Source organism: Balaenoptera ricei, chromosome 20, assembly GCF_028023285.1.
Source record: "Balaenoptera ricei isolate mBalRic1 chromosome 20, mBalRic1.hap2, whole genome shotgun sequence".
Lineage (NCBI taxonomy): Eukaryota > Metazoa > Chordata > Mammalia > Artiodactyla > Balaenopteridae > Balaenoptera > Balaenoptera ricei.
In genome coordinates, this window is record NC_082658.1 from 2449173 (window position 1) to 2472606 (window position 23434).

Sequence of the window (23434 nt, forward strand, 5' to 3'; positions counted from 1 at the left end):
ATAACGAAAGATTTTTCTAGAATTATGGGAACTAAGAATGTAGTAAGACCTAAAATCTAGTATTAGGAGATTCAGGGTCTTAAGGCTCTTCCTGCAGGAGGAGTTTCCATCTAACTCTTGTGTCAACTTCATCATCAAAACTTCCCAGCTATTGCTCTTTGGAGAGTTCTAAGAACACCTAAGCAGGAGAAAATAAATAAGGAAACGAAAATGTCAAGGTGTCTCCGAAAGATGGATGCACCCAGAGGTTCACACAAAGTTTACCTGGATTGATGCTCTCTGGTTTAAAAACTCACCTGTTCCAAAGTAGCCTGAGAGAGGCTGTATTCTTCCAGGTCAAAGGTCCGTTTCACTGCATTTAATGGGACTGACATTAGTGGCTCACAAATTTTTCACCAAAAGTATTCTCAAAGTAGGCAACATAAACAGCAACTTCAAATCCATGAGGTACTTTAAGATATAGGCCAAGTAATTAAATTTTCTTGAAGGATAAATTAGAGTGCTGATACGGATAATCAAAAGATAGCAATGCATTCATGTATAAATGACCTGTAAACTTTCTCGTTAAGGAGTACCTTGTGTCCTATTTAGCCTTTTGATTCTCTGCACGTGTATGTTCTGGACTCCAGATCAATTGTTGGGTATTGCTTTAGTCTACATTTATAAAACCACGGAGTATATACTCCACGCTGGTCCCCTTTTAATGAATCCCATGCTTCTTACATGTCAAGACCTCATAAGTATCTAGTGTGCGCTCTAGTCAATGCCTCTGGAACTAGTTCAGAAGCCCCTCGTCAATCCTGACTTCTCGTCCCTCTGTATTTTCCATGCAGTTCCAGCACTCATATAAACACATGGATCAATGGGGTAAAAGAGAGTACTGACAGATTGAGGCCATGGTCCACAGTCTTGCTCCTTGAGCCTCTGGCTTTGACAAACATGGAGATGCCAGAAGCTCACCTTGGTGTTCTTTGGGCTATCACGCTGATAATTATGCTCCAACAGTATGCAGTGGAAGCAGGACAGAATATTCTGACTTATTTGCTGCTGGGTTTCCTCATTAGCAGAGGGAAAATCAGTTAGAGGAAAGCCAAGTCAAGGGGCACCAATACATTCCCTTCAAAATTTTTAAGACTATTCCAGTGGAAATTTTCCAAGGTTTGATTGATGATATAATTTTTCTACTTGAAGTTATCTAATATGTATTCCATGTGAAAATAGGCACCATACGTGAAGTCTTAATATGTCTAAACTTACCTGCATCTAATTTGGAAAAGGCCTGAGATAGAGGGTGAACATTCTCCACAGGTAATTTATATGCCATCACGGAGGAATACCTGGGAGGAGGAGAGAGTGAGGGTTACTGTGCTTTAATGTTACAACATTGGAAAGAACTTGACAGCGAAAATAACCAAAGAATTTTTCAAAAAGTTTCCTTTAGGGACTTCCCTGGAGGTCCAGTGGCTAAGACTCCACGGTCCCGATGCAGGGGGCCCGAGTTCGATCCCCGGTCAGGGAACTAGATCCCACATGCTTCAACTGAGAGTTCGCATGCTGCAACTGAAGATCCCGAACGTCAATACGAAGATCCTACATGCTGCAACTAAGACCCAGCACAGCCAAATAAATAAAAAAGTTTCCTTTAAATAAAAAGGTAAATAGTTTAAATCTGATAAAGCATGAATCTGAGCCAAAATATTTGTCTTTAGCCATAAAAATTTGATTACAACAAAAATCTGGTTGTCCCAAATTTAATGTTCAAGATAAATTCTTAAAAATAGCTCTGATAATCTTTCTTACTCAGCCTGTGGTATCTTTCTTTTGTGTTATAGTTCTTACTCTCAAAAGCCAGTCTTTCCGAGCTCCCTGGGACAGTTTTATCAAATTATTTTCTCTGCATTTAATTTTCAATTTCTTATACAAGAATTAAAACCTGTCGAACTCTCTCCCATTAAAAAAATTCTTTCTTGACCTCTAGCCCTCCCCACTCCAAATAAGCTCATCCAGGACCTCCATGTTGCACAATTCAATGAACATTCTTTGGTCCTTATTTTTTAGACTTCTCAAAAGAATTAAATAAAATTGTACACACCCTCCTTAAAACTCTCTCTCTTCGTCTCTCTCTCTCTCTCAGAGCTTCTTTCATAATTTTCCTTCTAACTCTCTAGACCAGCTCTGTTTAATATGTTAGCTACTAGCTACACATGGTGATTTACATCTAAACTAGCTAAAATAAATAAAATTTAAAATCTGAAGTGCTCAGTAGCCACATGAGGGTATTGGCTGCCACACTGGACAGCACAGATACAGGACATTTCCATCATCGCAGAAATTCTCTTGTTCAGGGCTGTTCCAGGCATGCTTTGCACACTTTGGTATTTCTCCTTATGGCTGCTGCTGAGGTGGTGGCAGTTTCCCCCTCAATCCACTCTCAATACTGAGAGTTCCTGGGGTCCATGCGAGACCCTCTCCCCTTTCCATCTCTTCTTGACCTCATCCATTCTCCTAGCTGAATGGGCTTATATCTGTATGTTAAAAATGCCCCACTTTGTTTATTGACAGACCTGATCTCTCAATGACCTTTCCCTTCTCTTCTGAGCCATAGGTCTACATCTTTGTATATTGGCATCTCCATTTGGATATCTCTTTATACATCATGGATATAAGCTTTCTTTCCATCCTAAGCACACAGAGCTCATTCTTGACTTAGATTCTTTACACGTGACGTTTTCTCAAAGGAGTGACTCTTATCCCCATTCTTCGACTGGCCAAACCCTGCTCAGTCTTAAAGTCCTACCTTAATGTCATTTCCTCATTTGCATCTTCATTTGCTTAACACCCTTGCCTCAAAAAGAAAGCAAGCACCAGAAGAACCTTGTCTATTTACTGACTACTCTATACACAGTCTCCAGCACATGGTAGGTGCTCGATAAATATTGTTTTCAAAAATGAGTAGAAGTAGTATATAGGAAAACTGTACCTCTTTCAATTAAATTCAACCTTATTCTGCTATTCACGTGGATTTGGTTATCCTTACTTGTAACTCATAGCTGACCTCATACAACTTTAAAGGAACCATTGGGAGGATCAAATGATTTATAATCAATTAATTTAGGATAGAGTCAATCTTTCTGAAGCATGCGAGCATGCTTGTTTGAACTCTTGGTGCAATTTTATATTTGATAAAATGCTATAGGCTGATACAGAATTTTCATTGTCTATTTAAAACACCATTAAATTGATGGTTATATTTGTTTGTACTTCCTAACTCTGTCATTCCACCATTTACACACACACACACACACACACACACACACACATACTCCATCCACCTATTCTCAGTATGAAACACTCACTGAAAATAACTTTTCAATTGCTGTCTTTCTTCTGTACTTCCTAGTGACCCCCAAACAACTTGTTTTGTAATAAACAAGCAGCTGAGGCTTTCTTCCTGTCTGGACCAGTGTAAGACTAAGCTGTGCGTGCCGGAAGGTCCTTATACCTGCCACCCAAGCCAAAAGCATCCCTCTCCTTTCCTGCCGAGCAGCCTGTGGAAAAAGCTTCAGAATCTCTGTGTGGAGAGGCCCCACCTGGGTGAGTTCCTTTACTTTTACTTCCAGTAAATAATCTTTACCAAACTCGCTTTTCAGATGTTGAATGGAACCAATACAACTAGTCCAGGGAAGAGAAAGAAGAGCTGAAAGAAAAAAATATGTGTCTCTTCATTTCTCCCTCAATCGCAGGTGCAGAGGAAGGTGTCTGATCACAGATGAAGGAGCTAAGGAGCACCAGCTGTTCACAGCGAACAGACTCTCTCTCTGCGGGAACTTGGGGGTCGAGCGCCGGCTCTGGACGGGCACCCGCCTCAGCCTTCCGGATACCATGACGGCCACGCAGTCCCACACGGCCGCGGCCTCGGCTGCGTAGTGGGTGGTCAGGAGGGCGTCCCCCTCTCGGTGTTTTTAACAATGGCCTGAATCGCCAGCCTGAAGATGAAGTAAGGGATTGTTTGAAAGTAGTTTGGGAAGAATAGATGAATGGGAATGAAAATGAAGCCTAAACAGAAAATGTTCGATTTGGTTACAGGAAAAAAGAAACCTTTGCTCTAGAGGGAAAGAAGAAAAATTGTACCACATTACGTAATTATACCACCACATCAATAGGCTTCACGGAATGAAAAGTAGACGCCTGAAAATTGAGTAAAATAGTGTTTGTTTAAAAAATAAAGTCGAAGTACAGAGAAACACCACATTGTAGGATTTTCAATAACTGAAAAGTAAAGCAGAAGACGAAAAGAGGCGGGGGAAGCGCAGCAAGAGAAAGAAAATTCAATCGAATACATTCAAGAGTCTGTGTGATTCTTGAAATGTCTACTTTTCCTCCCCTGAGGAATTCTGAATACGGTATCAACTTTCACTGAATCGAGTAAGAGAGGGCGTGGGCCTCAGAGGTTAACGGGGCAAGAGTAAACACTAAAGGAGCCATCACTGTAGACTTACGCTATTGACTCGGGCACTTCACCACACGTGCAGCGGCCCCTCGGGGTCCTTCCCTGTGGATGGCTCGTCCTGAAGCACCACCGCTGGGCTCTCCAGGACGCTCAGCGCCAAGCACAGCTGCAACGAGAGGAACCGCGTCTGGCAGCGCCCTGGGGGTGCGGAGAGGACCCCGAGCCCCGCCCTACCTGTCTCTTCACTCCCTCGGAAAGGCCTCGCGGGGAGCTTCAGCTAGCCCTGCGGCTTCAGTGCGTCCACCAACCTGCAGGAAACACTGATACGTCCCTACCTAAAACACTGTACGTAACCCTAGCATTTTCAATCTGAAAAGAGTACACTAAGCCCCATTCACATTGTCCCAAATAATAAATCTCATGATTTGGTTCTTATTCAGATTTTCAACCACTTTATTTGCATGAAAAGTAAAGACATTGTTCATCAGCTCCTTTCCACATTTAATGAGCGAGTGCTATATCCTCCCTTCCTCCAGCTACAAATAGCGTGAAGGAGGCTCCGCTCTGCACCTTGAAATACTAAGAGCAGCATCCTCTCGCCCAGTCCTTTCACTGCCGAATACAACTCCCGGTGTTCTTTGACCGTAAGGTGGGGCCACAAGGAGTTCTCCTGGGGACAGCACCCCAAACACCTGACGACATCATCTTCCTGTTGCTTCCGAGGTGTTCTGCTGCCATTGAAAACCACCTACATCGAACACTGAATGCCAGATTCACATCTGGCTTTCACTCCAATCCTCCTCCTCCTTCTAAAGGAGATAAAAATGGCCACTCGGCTGCAATCTTTTTTGAGCATGCAAGAGATATTTTATAAATTCTTTCATCTGTTTATTCTTATTTTTAAAAAAATCATTTGATGCTGGAGAGGGTGTGGAGAAAAGGGAACCCTCCCGCACTGTTTGTGGGGATGCAAGTTGGTGCAGCCACTGTGGAAAACAGTTTGGAGGTTCCTCAGAAAACTAAAAATAGAACGACCATATGATCCAGCAATCCCACTCCTGGGCGTATATCTGGAGAAAACTCTAATTCAAAAAGATACATGTATCCCAGTGTTCACTGCAGCACTATTTACAATAGCCAGGTCATGGAAGCAGCCTAAATGTCCATTGACAGCTGAATGGATAAAGAAGGTGTGGCATATTTATACAAAGGAATATTACTCAGCCATAAAAAGAATGAACTAATGCTATCTGCAGCAACATGGATGGACCTAGAGATTCTCATACTGAGTGCAGTCAGACAGAGAAAGATAAATATCGTATGATACTGCTTATATGTGGAATCTACAAAAAGGCTACAAATGAACTTATCTACAAAATAGAAACAGACTCATAGACATAGAGAACAGACATGTAGCTGCCAAGGGGTACCGGGGCATGGAGCGGGGTGGGCTGGGAGTTTGGGGTTGGTAGATGCAAACTATTACATTTAGGATGGATAAACAACAAGGTCCTACTGTAGAGCACAGGGAACTATATCCAGCCTCCTGGGATAAACCATAATGGAGAAGAATATTTAAAAAAGAACGTCTGTAGGTGTAAAACTGAGTCACTGCTGTACAGCAGAGACCGGCACAACATTGTACATCAACTATACTTCAGTAAAAGAAAATCATTTGATTGACTGATGGGAACACTGATATCTAAGAGGACATCTCCCCTGGCCATGAGCTTGGCCCCCTCCCATGCCACGTACCACTACCACTCCCGCAGTTGGCTTTGTGTCTCCAGTTATCATTTCAATAGATGTACTTTTCCCAGCTCCACTGTGTGCCAGCAAGCCCAACGCTTCACGTGGGGAAAGGTTCCCCATCACTATTTGTACTGTAGAGGTCAACTAACCTAAAATCACTTAGCTCAGGAACGTTTTGAAACAAAATAACATTTCAAACTGCACCTTCGTCATTTTCTATATTACAACATTAATGGAAAGACTTTGGATTTACACCAGAAGAATTTGGTCTTCTGGATCCAAAATCGGTTGGTTTTCTTGCCATTTGATTTGAGACAGGATTTGGAAGTAAAAACGTTTCTCTGCTGACATGTCAAGTGGTTTTCTAATCACATGTTAACCAAGATATATGAACAGACTCAAAGAATGGAAAATTATTTCCTTTATAGTCCTAAATAAAGAGAATAAAGAACATTCTAATAGAGGAAACGTTATCTAAACCTTTGTCAACACAGAAGGAAACATTCCAAACGGCTCTTTTCTTCTTTCTTGTTGAAAAGCAACTTTTCTTTTGCTCTTTATATTCCTTGTGTAAACAGCTTGCCATTATTACTGGTTTCTGAAAAACATGAGAAAGCATGATTTTCCTGTTAAATGTCACATATTTTGTGCACTCATGTTTTACCTTTCATTTCCTAGGCTATGAATTTAACCAGATTGTGTGCTAATAGTAATTCAGCCTCTTTTTTCAAATAAAAACCCAAGTGTATGTTTACGAACGAGAACTTCTTTGTCAACTCCTTCTAAAAGTAATTCCTAATCAAATATATTCCCTTTTTGTTATGCTAACCTTTCCTTTTGCATTCATTCCATGTCTAGCCCATTTCTTATTGATTTTCATACAGTGTAAATTCACTTGTTCTTTTTCATATACTATTTAGAGTTGTTGACATTACAATTTCAATATATTGCAAAATGAAATTGAAACTCTTGAAAAAGATGTGGGATTTTGTTAAAAGTTGATTTAAAAAAATCAGAATTCTTGAATTGTACTGATGAATGAGGATTAAAACCCACAAAGTAATGGAACAAGAGAAAATTAAAAGAGTGATGACAGGATAAGTACTCCAAAAGATAATGATTTGAATATGACCTACACATGGAAGTATTACAGAAACAAAAGCAAGTTTTCACACTAAAAACCAACAGTTTATCCACTCTACAGGACAAGCTAACTATCCCATTACTTCATCAGGGGTTGAGTCACTTGTTTTCACCTCATGCAAGCTGGAAGTAGTGAGTCCACTTGCAGTTTTCACTCGTTCAGTTTGCACATCTTCACCTTCTTCTGGCTCTTCTGGATTTGGATAATTTTCGCTTCTTCTTGGAGAGATTCTACAGAGAAAATCAAATAACATTAAAATGAAATTTTGTCTGTACAGCAACTACCAAGAGAATGTTGCTTCAATTATTACATCATTATTCTTTGTTTTAAGAGAATACAAATGATTAATTTATTGCCTACAAGATTCCCCTTGACAGTAATAACCCACTCAAGTAGCCAAGTCCCATGAAATACTCTTTGACCATTTATTCTCTTTAAAAACCTTTTATCCCATCGGTCAACCAGCTCTCTAAATTCTCTCAAATACAGACTTATCAGTCTTTTTAGTCTGTTTCCATCCAGAGCATCATCACACTACATCATAAATGATCACCATAACTGGCTTCTCTTGCCTTTTCAAAACATTTCACAACAAACTCATTTTTCATTACTGTGTCTTCTACTCAGAGACCCATACTTGCCATAAGCAGGAGAAAAACAAGCTTTGATGCTTAACCACTGCATATACAGCTCACAAGATAAATACGCAACTTGCCTAAAACCAGTTAAGATCCAAGACTTAGAAACTATGCATCACTGCATTCAGTGTAATCCTCACTTTTTTGTTTTTATTTTTGTTTTGTTTTTTCAGAATAACACTGTCCAGTGGGCTTAGCCAAGAGGTGGATAGTAAATCCATCCTAATAAAATGATGTTAAATGTACTGCTGTAAACATTAAATATTTAAATTATATTCAGATGTTAATGTTCTCCCAACCTGAAAACTGGATCTTTCCTCATTGTTTCTTTTCCATACTTCATTTCCAGACACCTTATAACAAAAAGGAAACTGAAACTCTGAAGGTATGGCTAAAGGCAAAGAAAAAAATAGAATTAGCGTCGTTATGGGACTCAAACTCCATGGGTAATATATGCCTTCTGCCATAGAAGATTTTATCATTTTCTTATAAATTTGATACAAATCTTATAAAATACTTCTCACATGGAGACATTTATTCAAACCAACCCATATATGTGCTGCCTACAAGAGACTCACTTCAGATCTAAAGACACACACAGACCGTAAGTAAGAGGATGGAAAAAGGTATTCCATGCAAATGGAAATGAAAAGGAAGCTGGGGTAGCACTACTTATATCAGACAAAATAGACTTTAAAACAAAGACTGTAATAGGAGACAAAGAAGGACATTACATCATGATAAACGGACTGATCCAATAAGAAGATATAACAATTGTAAATATATATGCACCCAACATAGGAGCACCTCAATACATAAAGTAAATATTAACAGACGTAAAAGGAGAAATTGACAGTGATACAATAATAGTTGGGGCGGGGGGAGACTTCCCTGGTGGCACAGTGGTTAAGACTCCGTCTGCCAATGCAGGGGACACGGGTTCGAGCCCTGGTCCGGGAAGATCCCACATGCCGCGGAGCAACTAAGCCCGTGCACCACAACTACTGAGCTTGAGTTCTAGAGCCCGCGAGCCACAACTATTGAGCCCGAGTGCTACAACTACTGAAGCCCATGTGCCCAGCCCGTGCTCCGCAACAAGAGAAGCCACTGCAATGAGAAGCCCATGCACCGCAACAAAGAGTAGACCACGCTCGCTGCAACTAGGGAAAGCCCGCTCGCTGCAACTAGGGAGAGCCTGCGCGCAGCAATGAAGACCCAACACAGCCAAAAATAAATAAATTAATTAATTAAAAAATAAATAAAAATAATAGTAGTGGAATTTAATGTCACACTTATATCAATGGACAGATCATCCAGGCAGAAAATCAATAAGGAAACACCGGTCTTAAATGACATATTAGACCAGATGGACGTAATAGGTATGTGTAAAACAATTCCATCCTAAAGCAGCAGAATACATTCTTTTCAAGTGCACATGGAACATTCTCAGAATAGAGCTCATGTCAGGCCAAAAAACTAAGCCTTGGTAAATTTAAGAAAATCGTATCAAGCATCTTTTCCAGCCACAACTCTATGAGACTAGAAATCAGCTATAAGAAAAAAACTGCAAAAAGCACAAACACGTGGAGGCTAAACAAAATGCTAGTAAACAACCAATGGGTCACTGAAGAAATCGAAGACAAGATGAAAAAATACCTGGAGAAAATCAAAACAACGAAAACAAAAACACAACGATCCAAAATCTATGGGACACAGCAAAACCAGTTCTAGGAGGTAAGGTGATAGGGATACAAGCTTACCTAAGGGAACAAGAAAACTCTCAAATAAAAAACTTAGTCGTACACCAAAAGGAGCTACAGAAAGCACAAACAAAACCCAAAATTAGTAGAAGGAGACAAATGATAAAGATCAGAGTAGACATAAATGAAATAGAGACTGCTAAAAATAGAAAAAGATCAGTGAGAGTAAGAGCTGGTTCTTAGAACAGACAGATGAACTTGAGAACTCTCTAGCCAGACTCGTGAAGAAAACGTGAGTTCACAGCGGCAGAGCATGAGCATGCGGAGCTCCCCTGCCGCACAAACGCATCACAGACGCATCTACCTGGGGAGCGACTCTCACGCAAAACCACCTGGAAACCGGAAGAGGAACTCGCGTACAACCAGAGCTGCGGGGAGGACGTCCACGCAGCGGAGCGGGACCGAGGACAGGCGCAGGGTCGGCACCTCCGCCCCGGAGGGCGAGGTAGGCGGAGAAGCTTCGCACCGGGGCCCGGGGCCCGGGGGGGCGAGCGGGGCAAGCCCCAGGCGGGGGTCCTCCGCAGAGGAGACAGGCCCCTCGGCTGCTGGGGGAACCGCAGGCACGGACGGAGGCGCGGGGACGCCTGACTCCGCTCCCGAGCAGCGCCGCGCGGGCCTGCGCACAGCGGGGCCGAGGGGGCTTCGCGCCGGCAGCCGCCGCCTCCCCGCCGCCCTCACTCCCGCGGCCCCCGGCGCTCCACACCCCAGCTCGGCCAGCCGGGCCCTCGGACCGCCCCGCGGCTGCCGGCGCACAGCCAGCCGGGCGCCCGGGCGGCGCAGCAGCGCGCACTCCGGCGGGCAGGCGCGGACCCGGCAGCCGCAGCCCAGGGACGCCCCGGGCCCAGCCGCTCCACGGCCCAGCCTGGCCCCGGACCGGGGTGCGGGGTGCGGGGTGCGGGGTGCGGGGGCAGGACGCAGCCCCGGGCCGCCTCCGAGCAGCGCCGCGGCCCACCTGCCCTCCGCGAGCGCGGGAGCCTCCCCTGCCGCGGCGGGCCCGGCTCCGGGGCAGCGGGCGCGCCGAAGGGGAGCGGGGCCCGCCTGAGCCCACCCTCAGGCCTGCAGCCGCCGCGGCCGCGGGCAGACCCCTCCCCGGGCAGCGGGGCAAGAGCCGCCGAGCAGAGAGGAGGTCCCGCCTCACGTCCTGCGCCGGCAGAGCCCCTGACTCCAAGCACAGCCCCCGCGAAGGGGGCAGAGGCCCGGACACCCCAGGAAGACGCGGCTCGTGTCCGGGGCGAAAACAGCCCTCGCACCAGAGGCGCCGGGCACGCGGCCTACACGGGGACGCTCCCACGGCGAAGCAGCCCTTCAGGACCCCAACAGGCCAGGGGCTCCCCTAAATTCATAGAGACACAGGAAGGCAGAGGAGCTACTCCCAATGAAAAGAGCAAGAGAAGTCGCCTGAAAGAACACATGATGAAACGCAGCTCCCCAGTCTGCCAGACCCTGGGTTCGAGAAGGTGGTAATAAAAGTGCTAACTGCATTAAGAACGATTCTCTATAGAAACAGAAACCTCTGTAACCAGGAACTAGAAACTATAAGGGTGACGCAATCAAAAAACAGATAATTCAATTTCTGAGACAAAAAGCAATCTAGAAGCAACGAATAGCCAACTAAATGACACAGAGAAAGAATAAATGATCTGGAAGATAGAATAATGGAAATCACACAATCATGAACAGCAAGGAGTTTGTCTGTTGTGTTAGCCAGAGTTTTACATTTTAACGAATATCTGTCCCAATCAAACAACTGTATAACTTTAGCATTTATTAATGGTCAGTAAAAAATGACGACATATGGAACGTCTTTGCATATATTGACAAAATAGGAAGAACACACATTCAATATACAAACACCACAAACACGTGAAAGAATGCTCAACATCATTAATCATTAGAGAAATGCAAATCAAAACTACAATGAGATATCATCTCACACCAGTCAGAATGGCCATCATCAAAAAATCTAGAAACAATAAATGCTGGAGAGGGTGTGGAGAAAAGGGAACCCTCTTGCACTGTTGGTGGGAATGTAAATTGATACAGCCACTATGGAGAACAGTATGGAGGTTCCTTAAAAAACTAAAAATAGAACTACCATACGACCCAGCAATCCCACTACTGGGCATATACCCTGAGAAAACCATAATTCAAAAAGAGTCATGTACCAAAATGTTCATTGCAGCTCTGAAATAGCCAGGACATGGAAGCAACCTAAGTGTCCATCAACAGATGAATGGATAAAGATGTGGCACATATATACAATGGAATATTACTCAGCCATAAAAAGAAACGAAATTGAGTTATTTGTAGTGAGGTGGATGGACCTAGAGTCTGTCCTACAGAGTGAAGTAAGTCAGAAAGAGAAAAACAAATACCGTATGCTAACACATATATATGGAATCTAAGAAAAAAAAAAAAAGGTCATGAAGAACCTAGGGGCAAGACGGGAATAAAGACACAGACCTACTAGAGAATGGACTTGAGGACAAGGGGAGGGGAAGGGTAACCTGTGACAAAGTGAGAGAGTGGCATGAACATATATACACTACCAAATGTAAAATAGATAGCTAGTGGGAAGCAGCCGCATAGCACAGGGAGATCAGCTCGGTGCTTTGTGACCACCTAGAGGGGTGGGATAGGGAGGGTGGGAGGGAGGGAGACGCAAAAGGGAAGAGATATGGGAACATATGTATATGTATAACTGATTCACTTTGTTATAAAGCAGAAACTAACACCATTGTAAAGCAATTATACTCCAATAAAGATGTTAAAAAAATATATTATCAAACATATAAGGTAACAATCCACAGTAACTGTGAATCAGGAAGGGGAAAAACAACAGATTAAAACTATTTGAAGACTTTAGGTATTAGAATTGTCAAATAACAAATATTATTTTCAATTAAATGTATAAGTAAATTAAATGTGGAATTAAAGAACACAAGCTAGTAACAAAAGGCTGTGAGGAACAGGTCGGCATATTTGAAACAGAACCAAATAGAGCTTTGGAAAACAAAATCGAGGTTTTTAAAATCAGCCAAAGATTAAAGATAATTTAGACACAGCTGAATGGCTTTTGGTCATAAAGCCATTATTAGAATAAATAGGATCACTACGTAAAGTTTCCAGACTTAAACACACCCAATAACACAGTCTCAAAATATATAAAGCAAAATTAATTAAAGGGTGAAACTGACAATTCTACCTTTATATTGGGATGTATGAGGAAAAAAACCCCAATTAGATCAAGGACTAATTCCAATGGTGAAGGAGACATTACCTTGTTGTGACATTTAACCATTGTATCACAACCGCCAACAACATTGGCTCAAAATGATACGATTGGGAATACAGGGATGAGGCTTAGAAGGTAAGAAGCAGCTTAATAGCCTTTAGGATGTCTACTGCCATACTGAATTCTCCAACGGGTTGTATTTGTGACATTCCTATCCACACTAAATCCAACCTTCGAATAGTACCCACAATGACCAGCCAGTGTAACTCTAATAGCCTTAAAGAAGTAAGACCTTGGTCTCTTGACCCTAATCCCTCCAACCTGTCCCCATAACATACAGGAGAAAGAAAAGTCCAGAAGAAAGAGTAAAAGGGTAGAACTTGCTCCCCTTCTCACCGTTCGTGCTCAAACTAAGGGCCTGCCTGAAATGGAGCTGGAGAGAGAGAGTTTCATTGTTTATGAGATTAAAGTTACGGTTTGGACTTGACTGGACTTTTCTTAGTACTTAAAGCAAATCTTAAGTAACAAAACGAGACTAGTTTAACATCCGAAATGGTCAGAAAGCTGTGGTAATCTGCTCAAGATGTCAACAAAGCTTGGAGAAGGGGATACAGCGGACTGTGCCTAAAGTAATAAATAATTTATTTCTTAATAAAACGTTTCCATGTTTATTTGTTTGCTTATGTTATTAGTCAATGTGGCCACCTATCACGATTTTTTTTAAATAAAGAGAATTATTCGGGAGGAAACCTCACTGAGTTGAGAAGCTTGGGCTCAGGTCTAATCCTTTTAAATTTTTTCCATTCTGTAAAAATGAGGGAATTGATCCAAACGATCTAGTCTTTCAGCTAGGACATGTCAGGATTCCTACAGATATTTTGCCTCTTTCCAAAGAAACAGAAGTGTAAAACAGAAACCTCAAAGAACAGATGGAAAATAGGAAAAAGAAAATGAACAAAAACCTGAAACCATGAACATAGTCCAACAATAACAGAAGTGCAAAAGAAGTAGTTCCATTCTCTTCTAGGTAAAGTATTTACACTTAACTTTGCATTTTTAGGAAGGAACTTTAAGAAAATTTAATATAAGTATGCATTTGTGTACACATCCAGATACTTAAAATAAGAAAGCCAAGAGACCAAAAGCCATTATTTTTTCTCCCCGTGGGAAAGAGAAATGAAATCACATATGTGAGGAGCATAAGACAAGCTGCACAGCCAGCTATGCAAACCACCTGAAAACAATAGGATTAACAGCAAGATTAGAGACGGTGGGTCATGTATGGGGCGGGGCAAGGAGAGAGTCAGGTCATAAAGCTGTCAAAGGCAATTTTCTTGCATATGCCTTGTGTTAAGGACAAAATGTTTATGAAAATGAACTTTTATTATTATATTTGGCCTGGAGGGAAAGTTATCACTTACCAGAGCAAACATGAGTCCTAATGAAACTGTGAATTCAGAAAACATGAAGCAGTAAATTAAATGTATCAAAAGAAGAATCCCGAAATAAAATGGAATGTCTCCCAGAGCCTGTCCACACCGGTAGGCTGAAGGAGAGAGGCCTGAAATCCACAACTGAGACTGAGCTTTTTGCTGATAAAGAAACAGAAGGGATACAGAAGAGGTTGAAATCTTGGGCAGAAAAGGTATTTTGTTTCCATGAAAATATTAATTTTTAGTAAATTTTAGAAACAGTAGCTGTAGCAGCAGCTACTTTTTTTTAGTCTATGTTATTTTATATAGTGAATCCGACCTTCAGTAATTTTCTAGCCTGGGTTTAGGAAGCAGGCCACAGGAAACTAAGACACTAATTCTATCCCAAAGAAAATAGTGTCTCTGTGACCAGAAAATACCATCCTGCAAAGAATCTAATGTCCAATATGGGAAGGTATGGCCATTGGCTTAATAGGAAAAGTCTGACCTGTTTGTAAAAGCTGATTTACCCTTTGGTGTAGATAGATTAAAATGACTATATCATAAGTTTTTAAAACCCAATTTACAAAAGCATAGTTAAAAGTTTGGAAATGTGATATATCTTATACTTCATACTAAAAAATACAAATTCCCTTTGGAATTGTGGAATAACTACGCACAGTCAAAAAGCAGCACATTTTCATCTCGTATAATTGCCTTTAAAGCCAAGGTTAACTGTTTGCAGATGACATGATACTATACATAGAAAATCCTAAAGATGCCACCAGAAAACTACTAATCAATGAATTTGGTAAAGTAGCAGGATACAAAATTAATGCACATTTCTAATATGGAGGAGGTGAAGTAACAGCCCTATAGTACTATGTTTGAACTGTGTCAGTATGAATTCATAAGACATCTTTAATGTGTGTGTGTTATTCTATATATAAAATTTAGAATACACAGTTAGTCTCTGTCTGTCTGCTGAGAAGCCTAGAAACAATGACCAGTCTCACAGCAAAGAATATTTCATTCACACAATGGTCTTGAAATATTTTGCAACTATAAGAAGCTGGGGCATCTTGTCACACAAAATAGCAAGGAACCTATCAAAATAAAACAAATAAACCAACCAACCAAACAAACAAAAAAACTCAGAAACCAACCTGAAGTAGCTCCCTTTGGCCAAAGATGGAACAACTGGAGTTTCAATAAGAATAATTACAGTGGATTGAAACCTAATGTTTAAAACTTGTTCATCTTCCAAGGATTTTAGGGAAACAGTTAATTATCTTAAAAACTAATACAGGGAAAAATGGAGCAAAAAATTTGTTTTTAACCCTTGCTTTATCATTTTTTTCCCTATTCCACCCTCTTTTAAAAAATACTAGCCCCAATAGGAGCTAATCTTAATTCATGTATATTCAAACCAAATTCTCTCAATTGTTAAGGTTCATAGAACTGAAAGTACTAGAATTTCATATAAGAGAAATGTACAGCTGGAAAGGGATTATTATAAATAATTTTCATGATCTATTCACAATGTTTTATACAAGAAATTACTCTCAAGTTTCTTTGGGAGTACTGCATTCTTTGGGTTAAATATATTATAGCAAAATTTATGCCTGATCAGGAAGAATGTGGAAGAAGGTAAAACGTATAAGAATTTTATAAGAAATATATCACGGGACTTCCCTGGTGGTGCAGTGGATAAGAATCCGCCTGCCAACGCAGCGGACACGGGTTCGAGCCCTGGTCCGGGAAGATCCCACATGCTGCGGAGCAACTAAGCCTGTGCACCACAACTACTGAGCCTGCGCTCTAGAGCCCGTGAGCCACAACTACTGAGCCCGTGAGCCACAACTACTGAGCCCACGCACCTAGAGCCTGTGCTCTACAACAAGAGAAGCCACCGTAATGAGAAGCCCACGCACCACAACGAAGAGTAGCCCCCGCTCGCCGCAACTAGAGAAAGCCTGTGCACAGCAACAAAGACCCAACGCAACCAAAAATAAGTAAATAAGTAAATATATATATATATATATATATATATATATATATATATATATACACACACACACACACAAAAGAAAGAAATATATCAGTTTTACCTTAATACCTAGGATGCCTGCATCTGGTAATGGGGTTCTCTTGGAAGTTAAATTGTCAAAGCCACACTTTTTATGCATATTGCTTATTTTTAAAATCTCTATTTCTTGTCTTTGAAGAGAAAGAGGGGTAAAGAGCATGTTTATGCAAACAGCCTCCCCAGTAACTAATGCAATATTCACTGAATTTTTAAAATCTCTAGCCAGTGCAAACCCTGCTACCTTGGACAGTTCTGCATCAGGAAGACTTTCTGCTGCTAACTGATACACGCATCACATTTTCTTTCTCTTCAACTCAGGGAAGCATAAGCGCAATCCTTACTTACTTTCTACTGCTATTAAAATCTAATACAGGGACTTCCATGGTGGTCCAGTGGTTAAGACTCCACGCCTCCACTGCAGGGGGCACAGGTTCGATCCCTGGTCAGGGAGCTAAGATCCCACGTGCCACGTGGTGCAGCCAAGATAAACAAATAAATAAATTTTTAAAAAATGAAATAAAATCTTAAACAAGTGAGGTCATTAAATTGAACGCATGCAAAAACAACTCGTGAATGCATCTCATTTCTTTATAACCCAATGAGTTTCCCAATGTATTAATGTATAATACACAGGTAACTTACCAGAAGGCCGACTCTGGGAGACCCATCACTGTCGTCTTAAATTTTTTTCATTCCTTTGTAATGTTTAATGATGTATACAAAAGGGGAGAAATAAACTACACACATAAAAATAAACCATTCATTTACAGTTTCTTCCTTAGAAATGAAAGGGGGTGTCCTCATATTTATTCCAATGACTGATGTCAACTCTTCCATCACAGAATGATTTGTTGTGACCTAAATTGGGATGTTAACAAACAAATGCATTATGTTAACTATAGAAGAAATACACAAGAAAACCATATTTTGTTTCTTTCCATTTTCATATAGAAGCATTTACATATTTCTATCAGCTTTTAAAAAATATGGTGAGATTCATAAAAAGGAATGAAATGGTGACATTTGCAGAGATGTGGATGGACCTAGAGATAGTCATACACAGTGAAGTAAGTCAGAAAGAGAAAAACAAATATCATATAATATTGCTTACATGTGGAGTCTAGAAAAATGGTACAGATGAACTTATTTGCAAAGCAGAAATAGAGTCACAGATGTAGAGAACAAACTTATGGTTACCAAGGGGGGAAGGAGAGGCGGGACAAATTGGGAGGTTGGGATTGAAATATATCCACTACTATATATAAAATAGATAACTAACGAGAACCTACTGTATAGCACAGGGAGCTCTACTCAGTGCTCTGTGGTGACCTAAATGGGAAGGAAATCCAAAAAAGAGGGGATATATGTATACGTATAGCTGATTCACTTTGCTGTATAGCAGAAAGTAACACAACATTGTAAAGTAACTAGACTCCAATAAAAAATTAATTTAAAATGTTTAAAAAAATATTTAAATATGGTGTGTTAGATAGATAGATAGATAGATGATAGACAGATGATAGATAGATGATAGATAGATAGATAGATAGATAGATAGATAGATGAGGCCGGAGGAATAAACTACTCTCACAGTTCAGGCAAGAGATGCTAATGTCTTGGACAAGTGCTGGTGGCAGAGTTGAAGAGAAGTATGTAGATTTGAGCTTAGAATTAACAGGGCTGGATGAGAGATGGGATGTGATGGGTGAAGCAGAGGAAGTGATCTCTGATAATTCCCCAGTTAAGTGCATGGCTTTGGCATTCACTGAGATAGAGAAAAAAATTTTAAAGACTCAGTCACATTTAGAGAAAAACACCCACATTCAGTTTGGAACAGACTAGTTTGAATTGCTTATGGGGCATCAAAGTAAACAGTCAGCTACTTAGGACTACAGTAGAACAAACCTCGTCCACCACCCGTGTTTGCAGATAAAGTTTTATTGGAACCAGTCACACACATTGGTTTATGGCTGCTTTCACATTACAACAGCAGAGCTGAGTATTTGCAACAGAGACCGTCTGGCGCCCAGAGCCTAGAATATTTGCTATCTGGTCCTTTACAGGAAAAGTTTGTTGGTAAACAAGTTGAAGCAGGGTTCTTGGAGTTACCAGCATGTAAACTGTAATTAAATTTATGTAAATGGATGACATTGTGTAGAGAAAGTATATAGGGTGGAGAAATCTGCCTTGGATAGAACCTTGTGGAACTGCAGATTGATAGAGGTGGGAGTGTAACGATGGATAAGATTGCAAGAAGACTGAGAAGGAATGGCTAGAAAAGTGAAAGAAAGCCAGGTGAATGCTGATATTTAGTTAAAAGATCAAGTAAGACAAGGAAGGAAAATGTCACTTGTTGATTGACATGAGAGTTGTTACTGACCTCAGAAAAATTCACTTTGGTGGTATGGTGGGAATAGAAATTATAATGAGCTGAGTCGAGCCTTAAGTGAAAGCAACCCTTTCAAGAAGTGGAGATGTTACAGGGAAGGAGAGCATTTGCTTGAGGAGGAAACATGGATGAGAGAAGGTTTTGATAATAAGGCAAGAAACTGATAATTTTAAATACTGAAGAGCAGTATTTAGTTGAAAGGGGGAAATTGAAGAAAGATGACAAAGAAGGGAAAATCCGTTGTGCAACTTTCCTGATAATGTTGAAGGGATAATGTTTCCAGCCTCTGAACTGAGGAAAAGGGTGGGTGTAGAGAGTACGTCCATAGCTTGTCAGGGTTTGTGTTGGGAAGTTCGGGAGTGTTCCCACACTGCAGGTTCTATTTCCTCTGAGAATGAGAGGCAAAGCGTCATCTCCTAAGAGTGTAGGGGTAGGGTGCAAGAGGAGGGAGAGACTACAAGTGAGGCAAAGGATACAGAAGATTTAAAATAGGCAGTTACTTCTATAATTGCAGCATTAATTGCGGTTTGAAAAGCCACAAACCCTCTTTGCCAGTATGTTGTCAATGAACAAACAATTTCATCATGCACAGCCCAACAATGTTCTTTCAAGAGGAAGAAAAACATTCCCAGCATTATGCAGTGGAATCAATTAATGGAATTAAAACATTAACTTCGGCTGCAAAGTGAAACATCTGAACGTCTGCTCAAAGTCCACGGTTACACAACCTAGAGCATTCCTAAAGCGCGCCGCAAAACTGGAAGAAAGAAGAATATTAGTAAATGGCTGCCACAGTAGTGAGACTCATTCTGTAATAAAAACTTACCATGAAGTTCAGGAACAAAAAGTATATTACTTCTTTTCTTGATTTTATTAATGTTTCTATCAGTCATTCCCAATAGGGAATTCGATGAAGTAGCAAAAAAGACTGGAATCAATTCTCATGTAGTTACCTGAGTATTCAAAGTGTTCTCTCATAACTGGGATCCTATGTCCCCAACTAAACTTCGGCCAATATGAGTAAGTATCATTGAACACAATTCCCACCATTTCAGAGTAGTTTCTTGCAAGTACTATGTCCATGGTTTCTTCATCAGGAGCCCCAACGATTGTTCTTCCCGCCATGTGTAAAAAAATATAATTAATCATATAAACTTATTACTAGAGGACACAAAACCAAGTTGCAATTGTTTAGGTTTCCCATAAAATTATTGGTGTTATATACTATCCCAAAGAGGTGCCTCTAAGTGAAGGGCTGAAAGTCCTTCCTATTGTTTTAAGTTCAGTGTGAATACGTGAGAAGATGTGAATGACTATTGTTTTAAGTTCAGTGTGAATACGTGAGAAGATGTGAATGATACACCACTGACCCGCAACAGTGGAGGTTTCAACTGCGCGGGTCCCCTTATACGTGCATTTTTTTCAAAAGTAACTGCATTACTACACTACCCAGGAATCGGTTGCATCTGAGGAGGCAGAACGGTGGGTGGAGAAACCTCAGATGCTGAGGAAACACAGATACCGGGGGCCGACTATAAACTGCTTGGATTTTCGACTTCCTGGAGGGTGGGCTCCCCTAAACCCCCTGTTGTTCAAGGGTCAACTGTATTGTTTTTAAAGAACCAACTGGCAGCATATTCTTTAGCGTAATCGTAATCCCCACTTAAGTAGATAAAAACTGAGTTTGTGTGCCTATGTGCATAGAGTAATATATGTCTATATATGTGACCATGTGTACGTTTGTGCACATACTATCCAAAAAAGATACACACAAGTTCATAGGGAAGGAAATGGCGGCTAGGGTGAAGGTAAAAGCTCTCATTTTTTGCTTCATACAAGTTTATATTGCTTAACTTTTTTAGGCTGGCTATTACTTTGGTAACTAAAATAATTTTAAAATTAGAAAGAAAAAGTATGTTAAATAACCAGTAAAAATACTTGAGAATTTGGTGGGGTTTTTCCCTGCCAAGATTAGAAACTGATTTCTATCATGTGAAAATAGTATGCCAGTAGAAATAAATTGCATGCAAAGAACCAGAGTACAAACATCAGAAGTAAAGTTAGAACCCACAGAGATTTTTTTGGAGTCAAGGACACTAACTTAAGAATTAAGCTCACACAACGTTTATAATGAACGGGTTTACAATCTGCAGAAGCAATCCGCCCAACAGGTGGTTAACAAGTCCGCTAATAACTTACGAAGTCCAATTTATGGCCTCCTTTTTAATACTTTTTTATATTTGCATGTTTTATGTCCTAACATTTTTATTCCTTTTAGCACAGTGTTTAAATCTCATGCAGGGTGATGTCTACATGAAGAAGAAAAAGATACTCATTTTCACAGGGTGGCTACATCTTTCAAAACTACTCATCCTTCCCAACATAGAGTAAGGCCGTGAAACTTTTAGGAGGACAATGCAAATTTCACTGATTTTTCTCTAGAGGTTATACAAATGATGTCAAGGTCAGAACAGCAAGAGTTAGAAGAATACAGAACGAGACGGTGAAAGAGGCGCTGTGACCAGGCGGGGCCGGGCTGGTAGCTGGCATTGGGTGTTTCTATAAGAAAAGGAGAGAATCCGATGAGCCCTGAGACGCAGGGCTGGAAGCAGCAGACGGCTTGCTGCGTGCAGCAGAGACCAGTTCCCGAGGCTCGTGTAACTGCTTCCGGAGTTACAAAGAGATGAGGTCAGGGACCACACGGAGAATGCACCGAGCGCCAGGTCTGGGCAGGAGAGCCCGTGCCCAGCGTGGGTAAGCGAGGCGTGCAGAAGTCAGAGTTCCAGAAGCTGCAATGAAGAAAAAAAGAACGGTGCAAAGTGGCCAGGGGTAAAGTGTGCAGTCATCTAGCATGGGGTCCAACCTTGTTTTCCTGCTCCAACCTTACTTTTTGGAGCATGCAACATACGCACAATAATAATGACTCACAACACCACAGATTTCCAGGACGAGAGGGTGCAAGGTGTGGATGCTCTTTAAAAGGCCCCCCGTTAAATCTATTTCCCTTCGAGAGGCGCCCTTACTTGGAGGTCCACATCAACCCCTCCACCACATATGAAATGAGGATCCTGCCCCAGCTGAAAACCACTAACCCACAGGCTGGGTAAATAAACTCAATTTGCAAAACAAACTTCAATTTAAACATGAATACGTTGCATGAGAGTGAAGCGCGGGTCACTGAACAACACGCCTTTCATAAAGGAAGCCAAAGCCATCTTATCCATTATCCTCGGTGTAGGCCACCACCACCAGATCAAAGTCATTAAACTTATCCACACGGCCCAGGACTTGAGGCAGCTGTTCATGAAAACGAGTAGCTCTGAAGAGCGCCGAAAAGAAGCACCAAGAGAGCCCCAGAAGCGACGCTGTGGTCCACTCCTCCAGCACACAAAAGAAGAAAAGTGAGCCAAGTTCTCATGTGGTCCAGAACAGTGGGAAACAGTCAAACACACTTTAAGACAGAAAGTGTTGTCACTGAGCACGGTGTCATTTCACCCTCCAACTGTCTTCCTTTCCCAGTTACTATCTATCCTTTAAAAACAACACCATTTTAAAAAACATACAACTTTGAGATAATACCAAAAATGTCTATTGATCTTAACCTAGAAATACAGCACCCCTAATAGTAGAACCACTGTTGATTATATGCCCTCATATTGATGTAATATAATTACATAGCATCCCATAGGAGATATTCTTATCCAAAGGGTTTAACCTGAAGTCAAAATCCAATTTTTTGATCTAAATTCTGTTTGCAAGAAACGTAGGTGGTTGTAAATCAACTATACCTCAATAAAAAAAAAATTGTTTTAATAAAAAATAAATTAAAAAAATAAAAAAGAAACGTAGATGGGAAAGGAATGAGTTAAATCACAGAATGCAGAAGCAATCAGGTAAATACAGAACGTGGGTATTCAACAAGAGAACAGTTTTGGTCTGGTTGGTGCCTGGCTTGAACAAACCAACTTTAAGAGGCATTTGGGGGCAATTCTAGGACATTGAATTTGGACACGGAATCCGATGATGTTATGCAATTATTGCTAACTTTATAACACGTCCTAGCCGTCACGAAGGAGAATATGCCCTTAATTTTTGTAGGTGCCAGCTGAAGCCTTTAGCAGTCCAGTGTCCTATATTTTAAGAGGGGAGTTGAGGGGAGATGGGGAGAGGAAGCCAACATGGCAGGATGTTAGCAGGTGGGTGAACAGCATAGGATGTGAGTTCATTGGACCAGCGTTTCTGCATTTTGCGATTTTAAACATTATTAATAAGTTCTTTTAAAGGTTACGTTGGGTGATCACTGTAAGTGTACCCTTTATCAACATAGCCACTACAAGATTAGAATTGAATTGCTTTAGGAGCTAAGGATGACGTGCGCTCTGCTAGCTCCCATCCAAATGTTACTGGCAACCTAAATGGGAAGAGAATTTGAAAAAGAATAGATATGTGTCTACGTATAACTGAGTCACTTTGCTGTACACCTGAAACGGACACAACAGTGTAAATCAACTATACTTCAGTATAAAATTTAAAACTTTTTAAAAAAATTAAAAAAAATTTTTTTA

At 41.0% G+C, this 23434-nt stretch overlaps 1 protein-coding gene across 1 annotated transcript; it reads right to left on the reverse strand.

Annotated features, from left to right (window-relative positions):
* Positions 1-79: 79 nt before the first annotated feature.
* On the reverse strand, positions 80-22093 carry LOC132355838 (ATP-binding cassette sub-family A member 10-like). The gene is given in 23 exon segments (XM_059908394.1): positions 80-178; positions 297-352; positions 1258-1337; positions 3523-3672; positions 3865-3941; positions 3944-3986; positions 4522-4616; positions 4685-4709; positions 4711-4758; positions 5021-5048; positions 5051-5198; positions 6212-6303; positions 6683-6800; positions 7459-7576; positions 8284-8375; positions 10049-11077; positions 16503-16611; positions 16826-16834; positions 17123-17194; positions 17196-17338; positions 19370-19473; positions 19823-19983; positions 22056-22093. Coding segments are annotated over 23 exon segments (2934 nt in total).
* Between the last annotated feature and the right edge of the window lie 1341 nt (positions 22094-23434).